The sequence below is a fragment of the Belonocnema kinseyi genome, chromosome 1, assembly GCF_010883055.1.
Source record: "Belonocnema kinseyi isolate 2016_QV_RU_SX_M_011 chromosome 1, B_treatae_v1, whole genome shotgun sequence".
NCBI classification, from domain to species: Eukaryota; Metazoa; Arthropoda; class Insecta; order Hymenoptera; family Cynipidae; genus Belonocnema; species Belonocnema kinseyi.
This window is the reverse complement of record NC_046657.1, coordinates 57273437-57288190: the sequence shown is the minus strand read 5'-3', so window position 1 is coordinate 57288190 and position 14754 is coordinate 57273437. Positions and strand designations below refer to the sequence as shown.

At 35.9% G+C, this 14754-nt stretch overlaps 2 protein-coding genes across 2 annotated transcripts in view; one reads left to right on the top strand and one right to left on the bottom strand.

The window, feature by feature from the left end:
- LOC117166842 (protein KIAA0100) overlaps positions 1–14754 on the bottom strand; it is an 82466-nt gene that overhangs the window by 1819 nt on the left and 65893 nt on the right. The window contains exons 12-14 of the mRNA XM_033351188.1: positions 7832–9318; positions 2987–4893; positions 2694–2911 (exon numbers count right to left, since the gene is read on the bottom strand). Of these exons, the coding sequence (XP_033207079.1) occupies positions 2694–2911; positions 2987–4893; positions 7832–9318 (3612 nt within the window). The remainder of the gene's footprint in view (positions 1–2693; positions 2912–2986; positions 4894–7831; positions 9319–14754) is intronic.
- The window catches only part of LOC117166847, a 6909-nt gene continuing 3553 nt past the window's right edge, over positions 11399–14754 (top strand). Inside the window, exons 1-3 of the mRNA XM_033351201.1 lie at positions 11399–11515; positions 13819–13986; positions 14285–14449. Of these exons, the coding sequence (XP_033207092.1) occupies positions 11471–11515; positions 13819–13986; positions 14285–14449 (378 nt within the window). The 5' untranslated portion in view covers positions 11399–11470. The remainder of the gene's footprint in view (positions 11516–13818; positions 13987–14284; positions 14450–14754) is intronic.

Genomic DNA, 14754 nt, shown 5'->3' with positions numbered 1-14754 from the left:
CCTTTTCCATACCCCGAATTTCTCCCCACACCTACCTCCTTACTTCTACTTCACTCCACTTCTCCCTCATTTCTCCTCCCTTCATTTCTCCTTACTTTCTCAACCGCTATAAATGACTCTGCTTTCCTTAGTTTTACTCTCCTTATTTCCCCTAATTACTCTCCCAGTTTTCCCCTCATTTCTCCTATTCACCACCCAACATTTCCTCTCGCTTTCCTACTTCCCTTCCCCTTACCGCCGCTTTTCTATGATCACCACTTCTCTAACTTCCCCTCCTTCAATTTCCCCTGATTGTTCATCTCTCGTTTGTCCATCTTCGCACATAAATTAACCTTCTGGGAAAAAAGTACGACAGACGGACAATCAACCGAAACTATAAGGGCTTCTGCCTGGGGTTACGAAATCCTAAAAAGGTGAATTTTTTTCCTTCTAGAAACAGTAGAGCAATGAAAAAAGTTTAATTAATAGATGCAACAGTTTTACAAGAAACCGCCAAATTGATCGTTTTTTGGAATTAGTTCATGGACTTTTATTTTAGAGTATTAAAAATCGAGTTAAAAACAAACATGTACATTACATTACATTAAGTTTTTTTAAACAATTTTAACTTACGTTGACATTCTACATAAAAAAAATGGTATTTTGAATAAATAACTATTGCTATTTGAACAAGATTTAGAATTCAGACAATTCACAATTTTTTTGTTTACTGGTCTAAAATCAATATTTTTTAAATATTGATCTTTATTTCTAAATTTTAAAGAAAAAAAATGATTCAACTGGCAGGGGTTTGGAGAGGATCAGACCGGCAATCTGAAAGACGTGAGTTCGGATCACAGCAAAGCAATGTTTTTACAATTTAAAAACAAAAATTTATATTTAAAAAATATTGAATTTAGACCAGTGGACAAAAAAATTAACAAACAATTATTTAATTTTCTATTACGAATGGTGAAAAGAAAAAGGGAGAAATGTGAAAAAAGTAAAATAAAACGGGAAAGTGGAAAATAACAAAGAGAAGGATTAAAAGGGGAAAGGGAAACGGTAAAGGGAATTGGGGAAAAGCAAAAGAGAAAATGCGGGAGAGGGGAAAAAGAAAGGTGAAAAGGAAAAGAGGAAACGGGAAAAGGAGAGAAATGAATAGGGAAAAGGGGAGGAAAGGTAAAAAGATAAAAGGGAAATGGGAAAAGAAAAAGGGAAAGGGGGAAAGGAGAAAAACGAATAGGGAAAGGGGGAAATGTAAAAACATGGAAGAGAAAAATGATACGGGATTATTGGAAATAGTAAGGGATGAAAAGGGGAAAGGAAGAGGGAAACGGTAAAGGAGCTTGAGGGAAAGGAAAAAGAGAAAGAGCAAAAGAGGAAAGGGAAAAAGAGAAAGGTGAAAATAAAAAGGGAGTCGAAAAAATTAGAAGAATAAAAAGGAGAGAGGAGAGGTAAAAAGATAAAAAAAGAAAGGAGAGAAGAAAAGGGGAAAATGTAAAAAGATAAAGAGGGAATGGGGAAAAGAACAGGGAAAAGCGGGAAAAGAGTAAAATAAAAGGGGAAAATGGGAAAGAGAAAAAGGGCGCAGGGAGAGGGGAATTGATCAAAATAACAAAGGAAACGGTAAAGGTGAAAAGGGAAAAGGTAAAAACATAGGAAGGGAAAGAGGAAAAGAAAAAGGGAAAGGGGGAAATAAGAGAAAAATTAAAGAAAAAGGGAAAATGAGAAAGATAAAAGGGGAAATGGAAAAGAATGAAAAGGGGTAAGGAAAATGGAAACGGTAAAGGTAAATGGGGCAAAGGAAAGGAGAAAATAAGGAGGGGGGAAAGAGAAAGGTGAAAAAAGGAAAAAACGGAACACGAAGGCAAATAAAAAGGGAAAGAGAAAAGGGATAAAGAGAACTAGGAAAGGGGAAATGGGAAAGAGTGAAAAGGAAAAAATTATGGGTCAATAGAGAAGGGGAAAGGGTGAAATGGGAAAAGGTAAAGGTGGATGGGGAAGGGTGGAAGAGGTCGCTGTTTTTTTTCTTCAATTTACTCCCGTCCCATAAGAAGTTTCACTTTAAAATACATTTCTGATACTGTCAGCGTCTTAGTGGAATTGTGAGAAAAGTGGTAAAAAGGGAAAAAGTGGGAAAATGAGAAAATGGAAAAGGGGGAAAGGTAAAAAGGTTAAGGGCAAAGAAAAGGGGGAAATATGGGGAAATTAAAAGGAGAATGAGGAAATAGAAAACGGGGAATTGGAAAGGAGAAAGGGAAACGGTAAAGGGGAAAAGAGAAAATGAGAAAAGGTGAAAAGGAAAATGGAGAAATGGGAAAAATAAAATGGGGGAGACGAAAAGGGTATAGGGAAAGAGGAAATGGCGAAAAGGTACAGGAAAACGGCAAAGGGGAACGTGGAAAAGGAAAATTAGAAGGGTGAAAAGCAGAATGGGAAAGGAGAAAAGATAAATGAGAAAGGGTATGATGAGAGCATGGAAAGGGGAAAATATTTAATGAATTTACTAGGAGGGGTAGAGACGGAGGTCAGAAGTGAAGGGTGAATAGGGGGAAAGAACTGAAAGAATGGACATGGATAATGGAGTATGGAGAGGAGAGGAAAGAGTTGGCCAGAGTTATGGAAAGAAGTGGTAGTAGTGCTGCTGGAAATAAAGGCTGCGTTTGACTCATTGATATCATAAAATGATAAATAGTATATGAAATTCATACCTTATAGGAAACACGAACAGGCACTTCTGGTATTTTGATATAAATAAACAATTTATTTTTGTCAGCTCTCTCTTTCATTTTATCCACATCATCCTTCCTCTCCATTGGTACATAAAAGGAGGAATCTCGCTGAGGAGCAGTTGGTTCTTCAATTCCATCTGGATCCCTTTCAGGGAAACAGAATTTCAACATTGTATTGAAAAACTTTTTGGTCAAACCTACAAAAACACAATGCGATCATTCCAATCCAACTGAAGAAGGCAAAGTTGATAATCTTCGGTGAATATAATTACCAATTGTCAAAGGCACAACATTAATCTCAAAGTGCTCCTTCACCGAAATCCCAGCAACAGGCGCCTTCTCTCTGCAAAAAACCCTCAAGGCCCGTTGCCTATCGACCGGCATGTTGCTCTGCAATTCCGTCGGAACCAAAACCTCCGTATAAATTTGATTCGGCAGCAAATTAGTCATCCTGACATATCCCAATTCCAACAAATGCTCCACTGAGTCATCTGTCTTGCTCGTCTTCGTGTATAAAAAGTTGGTCAGGATCAAATCTGCAATTCCCAACTGTCCATCAGCATCAGTCAATCTCCACTGGGCATGTTTGAAGCAAATTTCAGCAGCTCTTGCCACTGCAGCAGGTTTGTCTTTCAAAGTCGCAGAAGCTGCAGATGGCGTCTTTGTCTCCTTGTAACAACTCAGCATCACATCCAATTCTTCAGCTCTCACAGTCAACTGATCCTTGCACTCGAAAACCCTCAGCTCGAGTCTCTTCATCTCCTTCAGAAGATCATCGCTCGACTCGTCAGCTAGGGCTTTGTGAACCAGGTAAGTCTCTCTCTCCAGTCTCCTCAGCTTGGAAACCAAACCTCTGACTGTGTTCTGAAGCTGTTGAATCGGCCGCTTCTGATCTTCGACCGAGTGAAGTTGTAGCTGGAACCTCATCCTCTGGAGTCGTTCCAAGGCTTCCTTTCTCCTCGGCTCCACATAGAGGAGAAGATTGTTCACGATGTCTAGAATCATCGCATACTGGAGGGAGTTCGTGCAAACGTCGAGGTCATGATGCATCAGGGTAAAAGCATCAGCTGCTGATAGTTCCTTTCTTTCCCAGAGACTCACTTCTTCACCCGGAGCTGGAGGTACCTCATCAAGCAAACCTGCATCCAAAGCCTGTCCGTATCCAACATAAAAGAACTCGCATTTACACCTAGAGACGATCCTCTGAAGCTGATGATGTAGTCCGCCACCTCCTCCAACTGTTTGACTCACGACGCCTCCAACACTCTGCCCGGAGCCCACAAGCGCCGGGACATCCGGAAGCCCCGAGATCACGGTGGAGTCCTTTTCCTGGATGTTGTCGAGCGTCAACCACATGATATTGTCATCGATATTCGCATCAATATTCGCACTAACAGTTGCATAATACTGCATGCACTCCAAGGAACCAACCCAGGTCGTTTTGGAAACCAGAGTTCGCTCCTTCCAAACGGGGCGGTGAATCCTCTGAAGGATCTCAGCTTTTGCTGCTGATAAAATGACATATCCTCTCGTTTCTATCCCTTTCAGGAGAACCTGACTGTTTACTAAGGCAATAAGCCAGTTTTTGTGGAGCACATCGTCCTGGTGACAAGCAGCGAGACCTCTCAATTGTTGCCCTCGAGTTTGTACAGACAAATCATCGCTGAAGGCGACTGGTTTGTTCGCAGCCTCTGCTATCAATCTTTGAAGCATTCCCGCAGCTTCACCTTGCTGGGCTTTAGTAACCGGGGACGGTGTCACCTGCGTTGGTGTTTTTTTAATCTGGTTCCTGTCTGATCTGTTTTTGTTCGGGGTTGCGCTCTTCTCACGGTGAAAACCTTTCAGCCCAGAAGTTGAAAGATTCTTCTTCAATTGCTGGGTTTTGATGAAAGAATCGAAGAGCGCAAATGCGACGTCTCGATTTGTCGAGGTCCAGGCGCCCCTTAAATCGTGAACAACTAATCTGTGGGTCGGAGTGTCTCCACTGACTCCAGCCACCATAGCCTCTCTTCCGTAACTGACCCTTGCGACACTCAGACAGTAACATTTCTCAACCGGTTGCCGCAAAGAAGCGCTTTCTTCCTCTTCTTGCAATGCAGATTTTAGCCAGATTTCAGCATCACTGAGTTCGCAATTCATGTAGATGACTGACCATTCGGCTCTCGGCCTGTGAATCAATCTGCACCCGATCAAAGTATTTGCTTATTAAAATTTTATAATATTGATTTAAGAATGGGAATAACTCACAAATACTTTGATACTGTACAAAGAATGGTTGCTCTTACTCTAGATCTCAAAGAACGTTTACAGTTGTATGTTATTTTATCATTTTTTATCAGCAATCGATTATTTTAAACAAAAATTTGGATGGCGCTATCCAGAGGCGGCGGAGCCCTAGAGGCAAAGTACTGATTTTTTCCCACTCTGAAATCCAGTGATTAGCTGGAAATCTTTCAGTTCTTTCTTGCTTTGTTTAAACTTTGAAATCTATCTGGAATTTTTGTGAAATCTTTTGAATCTTTGTAAAATCTTTGAGATATCATTGCAACCTTTGCCAACTCTTTAGGAATCTTTCCGGGGAATTTGAAATATTTGGTAATATTTGTGAAATTATTTGAATCATTAGGAAATCATTGGAATCTTTTAAATCTATCCGAAAACTCTAAAATCTTTGTGAAATCTTTTAAATTGATCGGAAAACATTTGAAATCTATCTGAAATCTTTTTCAAATAATAGGAGTCTTTGTAACGTAGTAGAAGTACTTGTGAAATCTTTTAAATCTAACCGAAATCTTTTCTAAGTATTTGAAATTTTTATGAAATCTTCAAGAAATCATTGTAATTTTGTCAAATATTTGAAAATCTTTGCAAAATAGTATAAATATTTGGTCATTTAAAATCATTTATATCTTTGGGAATGCTTTACAAATTTCTGCGAAATATTTGATATCTTTAGAAACTTTGTGAAATCATTAGGAAATCATAAACTCTTCGTTTAATTTTTGAAATCTTTATGTAATCTATCCGAAATCTTTGTAAAGTGTTTACGGAATCTTTGTGAATTATTTTTAAATCTTTGCGAAAGATTTGAAATATTTTTAAAATATTGAGTAGATAATATGATTGAAGTCTTTTAAATCTATCCGAAATCTTTGGGATGTTTCTGAAATCATCAGGAAATCATTGAAATCTTTGTTTATTCTTTAAAATCTAGTAGAAATTTTTGCGAATTATTTAAAGTCTTTTTAAAATATTTGGGAAAGATTTAAAATATTTTTGAAATATTCGGCAATATTCGTGAAATTATTTAAATCTTTGTGAAATCTTTGAGAAATGAGTCAAGTCTTAAATCTGAAATCTTAGAAATCCAGACATTTATGCAATTATTGATAATTCATGGTAATTTTACAAGGAAATATAGCAAATTACCATAAATTACCTAAAACTCAATTTTTAACATTTTTATAAATTTCCGGAGAGTTATGAAGTTTTTGATAACTTATGGTAATTTACCATAAATCGCCCAAACTTCAATAAAGAATTTCTATAAATTTCCGGTAATTTATGGAAATTTTCGGTAATTTATAGTAATTTTACAGGTAACAATGATAAATAATCACAAATGACTCAAAATTCAATTTTAAACATTTTTATCAATTTTCGGACATTTATGAAATTTTGGTAATATTACAGCTTATTTAGGATAACTTATCGTAAAATCCCCAAAATTCGATTTAAAAATTGCAATAAATTTTCGGTAATTTAAGGTAATTTTGCAGGTAAATATGGTAACTTACCATAAATTACCCAAAATCGAATTTTGATCATTTTCAGAAATTTCCAGAACTTTATCAAATTTTCCGTAATAAATTAATAAATTAACCAAAACTCAATTTTAAACATTTTTATAAATTTCCGGAAATTTATAAAGTTTTTGGTAAATTATGGTAGTTTACCATAAATCGCACAAAACTCAATTTAAAAGTATCCATAAATTTTTGGAAATATATGGGAATTTTCGGTCATTAATAGTGATTTTACAAGTAACATTGACGAATTACCAGAAATTACCCCAAATTCAATTTTAAACATTTTTATAATTGTTCGGAAATATATAAATTTTTGTAATTTATGGTAATCTTCCATATTCAATTTAAAAATATCTACATTCCGCGTAATTTATTGAAATTTTCAGTCCTTTATGGCGATTTTATAGGTAACAATAATAAATTACCCCAAATACCCCTAAATTTAATTTTAAATATATGTATAAATTACTGGAAATGTATGAAATTTTTATGACAAATTACCCAAAATTCAATTTTAAACATTTTTATAAGCTTTCAGAAATTAATAGAAATTTTCTGTCATTAGTGATAATTTCACAGGTAAATTTGGTAACTTACCATAAATTACCCAAATTCAATTTTAAAGTTTTTTGTAAATTGCCGGAAATTTTTGAAAATTTAGGTAAGTTATGGCAAATTACCATACATTGGCCAAAATTCCATTTTAAAATGTCTATACATTTCCACAAATTTATAGACTTTTTCGGTCTTTTATAGTAATTTGACAGTCAAAAATGATGAATTACCACAAATTACCCATAATTGAATTTTAAACATTTTTATACATTTCTGGAAATTTATGAAATTTCTGGTAATTTATCGTAATATTAGAAGTCTTTTATGGTAATTTGATACTTATAAATGATAAATTACCATAAATGACTCAAAATTCAATTTTAAACATTTTTATACATTTCTGGAATTTTATGAAATTTTTGGTAATTTATCGTATTATTACAGGTAATTTATGATAACTTACCATAAATTATCCAAAATTCAATTTTAAACATTTTTACAAATTTCCGAAAATTTATGGAATTTCTAGTAATTTATGGTAATATTGCACGTAATCTATGGTAATGTAAGATGAATTATCCAAATTTCAATAAAATTTTTTTTATATATTTCCGGAAATTTGTGGTAATTTGACAATCATGTATATCACTTTTCACTCCCTAGGGAGAAAAAGTAGAGCTTTAGCCCTGATTCATAGGCGTGGAAAAGGCCTGAAATTAAGCATGTCTAATAAAAAATAGTAATGTTACAAACCCATCGTCGATTGGATGAAGAGACAAGTTGTGCTCCGAACTGCAAGCGACTCTGCCTCCAGTGACTTCGAAGCCTCTCTGCATTGCAAAGGACATCCAATAAGACACGTGAAACCTGTGGAAAGCTAAAGTCAGCCGAACTTTTCGATAATGTCTGCTCAGCTGTTTCTTCCTCGTCCTCGTGTTCTTGAACAAGGCCCCCTTCCTCGTTGGTCTCGTTGCCCCTGACAAAATAAATTTCAGATTCTCGAACCACCTGAGAGTGCTTCCATACAACAGAGCCGTTGGCGCAGACGTAGAATTTGGAGAACCCGTTGGTTTTGTCTCCAGCGACAAGCTGACGTTCAAGTTTTGGGATCTGAAAGCCCTGAAGGAGTCATGTTCCTGATTACTCGAGTACTCCGGGAGTCTGTCAGGCGCACAAGGAATCGCTGCATGATGATCCCTTGGATCTCCCAAACACACCCAGGCGAGTTTCATGCTCAACTTGACATTCGGGAGATGGAGAAGTCGACAGTCGTCGTATTTGCTCGCAGTGCGGACGTAGACGTGCAGATCGCCCTTGACGACTATTTTACCATTGGTCCAGTCGAGCTCGAGGTCCGACCAGGTCAGTTCCATTTCCTCGGTGGTGTTGTAGGGATCCAGGGAGGCATGGAGAAGAACCGTGAGTTGTTTGACACACAGAGTCAATCTTCCGTGGAACATGAGACGCATTTTGTCCCAGAAGGGAAGAGGAGGGCTCGGATCTCTCGAGGGGTGAAGAATCTTCTCGAAGCTGAGGTTGCACTGAGCGATGACTGGCTCCCAACAAGGACCAAAAGCATACCTATACTTGTGAATATCCCAATTCAGATCGTGATAGTACTTTAAAGAAGTCATTCCTCTCTCAACTTGGATGTCTTCCCAGGGAGCACCGACCTCGATATTGACTGTTCGCCTTGCTCGTGGAGGAGCTACGGCTTCTGCTCCGGCAAGTCTTCCCCAGATACTGAGACCCTCGACTAGTAAAAGAGGTTGGGGAAAGTCGCGGAGATGCAGTTTCCACTCTGCGCATTTCAGAGAAATTCCGCGGACCCACAGGATACTGAACTCGAGACCATCCTCGGGCCAGGGAGTTTCAATGTCCATATCGCGGAGGGCTTTTGTGGCTTTTTCGGTTCCGTAGATGGAGGGATCAGCTAGGGCGAGGATTTCTAGGTCCTGCATTGTCCAGGCGAAGAGACGCGTTCTTGCTGGTCCAGCTCGTTGCATCTGCTTCCAGCGCTGAACATAGATCTCGGCGTTCTTCTTGTTTAGGCTGGCGTAGAGCTCCTCGACTTTTCCCTGGGGTAGGAGTAGGTGCGTTCTGCAGAGTTCCTGGACCTTCGTATCAAGCATTGCTTGGCGTTTAAGGCTTTCTTTGTACTCGTCCTCGAGTAGCTCGTAGTTGTCGCGAAGGCGAACTTCGAAGGGATCATCGCTCACTTCAAAGACCCATTCTTTTATCTGAAAGGAATGATACATATTTTTAAGGGACAAGAATAACGCAACTCTACATATCTCAACTAACTGCGAAGGTAGATATAGAGGAAGAGTAAGATGTGTACTAAAGGAAGGGGGAAGAGGACACAAAATGGAACTGGCGAACCTGAAGAAAAGGAAACATAATAGGGAAGTGACGTCAAAGAAAAGGGCGTTATATGGAAGCTCGACGATAATAGAGGATTGACATAGGGAAAAAAGGAATAAGTATAACTTTTGAATAATAGCGGAAGAAAGAAAGAAAGAAGAGAAAAAAGACGTAGGTTAAGGAAATTGTAAAGAAAGTATAGTCAAACCTGGATTTAATGTCAATTTTGGGACAGACGGTAACATAAAATCCAGGCTCTCAGTCAAGGACGTATGAACCGTTTCCAGTAGATTTTACTGCGTGGTAAAAAGTTTGAACTAAATATTTAACGAAAATGAGGAACAAAATTTGCTGCGACACAGTAAAATCAATGTATTTCTCTTGCTTATATAATTCAAACGTTTGCGGGCCGTTATTGAGCATCTCGTTTAAAAACTAACTTTCTATTGAATAACCAATTCAGATACTGAATCATCTCTACATTACTGCGTAACCGCACAATACAAACGACGTACTTCCATAGCCAGACATACGAAGAAGTTATTTCACAGAAAAGCAATCACTTTGACAAATACAGTCAAATTCCGATAACTTTCCAACTTCGGGGCCTTAGGGGCAGAAAATTCTAGGAATTGCAGACTTATCGAATGCCCCCTCTAGTAACACGATATTAGGTGCGCACATGCGTAAATCATGGTCGCAAATTATGAGGAAAATAGCACAAGTAGTGGGATAACCCCAATTAGTATGCGTGCCGTACGTGTGATGAAGTTTTAAGGGGAGTGTACAGTTATCGGATGGCAAGTTATCGGAGTTGGTCTGTATTACATTAACTGTCCACGAAAAACACAGTTTTCGCCATTCTAACGTCAACCGTTGTGTGTTGGGACTTCGATGCCTGAAGTCGATCGGACGTCTCTTTCTACCATGTGAGATAGACAGAGACGATCCGATTGTGTTCCAATGACAGGTCTTCGTTTCGAAACGATCATACTCTGTCTCTCTCTCTCTCTGTCTTTTACTACCCAATACTTCTTTTTCTTCTTCTTCTATGTTTTCTTTTGTCGAATAGTAGAGCCTGTTGGCTGGCTACGTCAACGATTCAGAAGAAATTTGAATTTTAATTCAATATTAACGATAAATCTTTTAGTAAATAATTAATTTTAAGCTTTAGTGTAACATTTTTCATTAAAATTAATGTATATTTACTGCTCATGTTCATGAACATTGCTCTAAGAACTTCGCGATACTAGTTCCCGATATATATTCCCGTATCAGATGTGACTGTTGCCAATGCCTGATCGCACGTAATAATCCGATCTGTCTGATCGGCTTCAGTAGGCTACTTAACGTGAGCTCGCCAATCTGCTTATTCGCGTGTCTCTCCCGCTTCGAGTGAACTATCGAAACGTCGTGAGTGGTTTACTGAAAGAGGGAGAGAGGCAAAAAGGAGTACCAAAATATTTAGAAAAGGGATGAGATGGATAAGATTGCAAGATTTGTATTGGAAAGAAAGGTAAGGGAAGAGACTATTAGAAAAAGGAGAACATAAAGTACAAAATCTGTGAATAGGAAGAGGTTTAAACATGGGAGAGTGTATGTGAAAGTTGGAAAGGATATTGGAGAGAAATTTGAAATAAAGGAAACCGACAACAGGATGTGGTGAAGGTTTTATGCGAGGAAGGATTGGGCGAGAATAATATAAAATTTTATTTAAAAATGTGCAGTGATTTAAAAAGATCTAATCAGTTGAGATTTATAGAGTCAAGTTATTTTTCTCCCAAAGAAAAAATTAGAAGGCTCTGCAGGAAGGAATGATAAAGTATGAAAGAGTGATAAAAAATATATGAAAATAAATGTTATTTTGCAGAGTTGTTTAATTTCTGCATAATCGCTTTGCAATAATAGTAGACATTTTTTGATAAGGATAATTATAGATAAGCTAGTTTGTTGGAAAAGTTTCATATTAAAAAAAACTTGAACCTTGGTTATTTCTCTTTTACGACTCACTAAGCCGCATAACGAAACATGCTGAATTTTTCTCTCTGCTTCTTGGATTTTTTGGCCATCGCCGTAAGTATTCTTCTTTGAAAATTGAAAAATATTTTGAAAGATTTCTCATTTGGAACAGAACTTTTTGGAAAAGAATTCTAATTTTTAGTTGGAACATTAGATCATTTTTGATCATAAGAATTAAAATTCTGATTTCGAACAAAGGATTTTGAAAAGGAATTATACTTGTGGATTTAACAACGATTTATCTAAATTCTCTTCTCCCAAATTAGAATTAAAATTCTTTTCCAAAATTCATGTTCAACGTCTAAAATTGTTATCGAAATTTCCTATTCTAAAATAAATGAATAAATGCCGATCCCGAAGTCAAAATTATAGTTATTTACATAAATTCCCACACATATTATCATTTTTATTTTTCGGGAAAATATTTGAGATTTAGGAATTTTTTGATTTTGAAACGTTTTAAATATAACTCAAAATTATTGTTTACATGGAAGCCAAATAGTAACATGTTTTCTGCACTATTTCAAGAAATTCTCAATCAGGAAAACCTTGTTTTTTGTTTTGTATATTTTTATTACTGTTCACTAGCAAAACATTCGTTTGGGGTTGTCAATAGCATACTAACTTGTTTTCTTTCTTTCAAAAAATTCCAATATGAAATGATTGAACATAAAACTGACCATCATGCCTTTCAATATGTGATTTTATAATTTTGAGAGGAAATAGTAATATTCTAGCTTTCATTGAATTCGTAGACTTTCTGGAATTCATAAAATACTTTGAATTTTTAGAACTTCTGGATTTAAAGAATTCTTTGAATTTCTGAAATTCTTCGTATTTCTGGAATGTATAGGAAATTTGGAATTCTTTGAATTCTTAGAGTGTCTGTAATTTATAGAATACTTGGAATTCTTAGAATTGATTAAATTATTTGAATTCTTAGAATTTCTGGAAATTATAGAAAATCTGGAGTTCTTAGAATTTATAGAATTTTTTCAGTTCTTAGAATTTATAGAATTCATTGAATTCTTAGAATTTCTACAAATTTATAGAAATCACTGAATTCTTAAAACTTATAGAATTCTTAGAATTTCGGGAATCCTTAGAATTTCTGGAATTCATAGACTTCTTTGAGTCCTTAACATTTCTGGAATTTGTAGAATTCTTTAAACTCGTAGAATTTTATGAATTGATAGATTTCTCAACATTCTTAGAATTTCTTGAATGCTTACGACATTGAAGTTTGCCACAGATATGGATTTCAAAGTTGTATAATTAATATAAAAAAAACTAAGAGTCACATCGAAAAAGTAAAAACACCTCTCGATTCGTCTCGGAAATAACTCGATGTGCATTTTTTGTTTTTTTGTTTAAACAATTTTTTACACAATTACGCTATTTGTTATTTTTCTGGAATTGTTATAAACAAAGTGTGCATCGGATCGAAAAACCAAGTGCACCAATGCATTCCCCTCGAAAAAATCTAGATGTGCATTTTTTTGTTTTTTCGTAAAACCATTTTTTAAACAATTAGACCATTCGTTGTTCAGCGCTGTGTTGCTCCGTGCCTGTAGATATGGATTTGAAAGTTATGTAATTAATATTAAAAAAACTAAGAGTCACATCGAAATAGTAAAAACACCTCTCAATTCGCCTCGGAAAAATCTCGATGTGCATTTTTTGTTTTTTTTTTGTTTAAACAATTTTTTAAACAATTACGCTATTTGTTATTTTTCTGCAATTGTTATAAACAAAGTGTGCATCGGATCGAAAAACCAAGTGCACCAATGCATTCCTCTCAAAAAAATCTAGATGTGCATTTTTTTGCTTTTTCGTAAACCCATTTTTTAAAGACTTAGTATAAAAATGAACCCAGGATGAAGCCTATTTGTCTATGTTTCGAGTAGATATTGCAAAAATGGTGTAAATTTCAATGTTTTCTTAAATTTGTATTAACTTCCGTAATAATTAATATTTTTTAATTTACCTAGGCTCATTTTAAAGCTATTTTTCCACAGTATCGAAGCATCTTATAAGTATAAAACAACTTCAAGTTCTTGCTATGTTATAATATTTTTTTTTTAGATTTACAGTCATTAAGCTCTTGTGATACTGTGGAAAAATAGTTTAAGTTCTCTGAATTATCTAAATTCTTCTAAACTCTCTGAATTTCTGGCATTATTTTAAAGTGCTTGGAATGACTTGATTATTATTCATTTATCGGAAAGAAAAAAGAAAGTATTCTTTTTTTCTGAGAAGTATTTTAGAAACATTCTTTTCCTCCAGTGTGAAGAATCATTTTCTCAATTAAGACTAAATTTGAGGGTATTTTGAAGCAGAAAAATTAATTTTTTCAGACAGCATTCACAGTTGATGTTAACAGAACTTACTTTTATCTAAGTCCAAATGGGGAGCAGAACACATATACTAAATCAAATTTACCGCAAGGTCTATCTAAGGATTCAAAGGATGTTGATATCACATGGAAAGAAAAACTGGATCTTTCTCATATAGGAAGTTGGACGGTGATACAAAAGCAAAATCTTATTTGTTTATTCAAATTCTATAACACCGGAATCCCGATTTCTTAACCCCTGGTTTTGTCACTCCTAGAATTTCTGACCCCTACAGTTTCTCAGGGGTCATGTCGAGGAACGGTTGCGAATATCGCCTCGCAAGAGCCGCAGTGCGCGAGTACTCAGTCGAATATATTGCGCAACATTATGCATTCCAATTGCACCTGCCGACACTGTTACTAAACTGGGATTCTGGTGTATTTTAACTAAATGAAATGAAAATATCCTTAACAAATTTTGTTTGCAGCCGAAATTCACTATTTACTACATCGGGAAAAACGCTACAGTACATTTAGATACGTTCAGCTTAAAAGGCCCGTATGCAACTAGCACGATGGAAGATTTGGCACTAACTTTTTTCAATCATATAATGGCTGGTGGTCTGCTCGTTAGTAATGAATATATTTGCAAGGTACTTTTTAAAAAGTATTTTAATTTTACGATTTTTTACCACCCCTCTGGTAGCCGACATTTGTTTTCAATAACCAGGAATCACAGTGAATAAAATTTTAAAAATAAATGAAAAAATACGAATTTCAATTGCTTTAATTGCAATTGCCGAATTTTAACCTAAAAATAGCTGTCTTTCCCCGGCTATGGCTGTTCCTCATCTGGTGATTATACGAGGGTGGATTGATAAGTTTCCGGCCTGACCAAGAGATGGCGCCACTAGGCCTACCTTGAGGTGGCGTTCTATAGTACCATCCTTAGATAGCT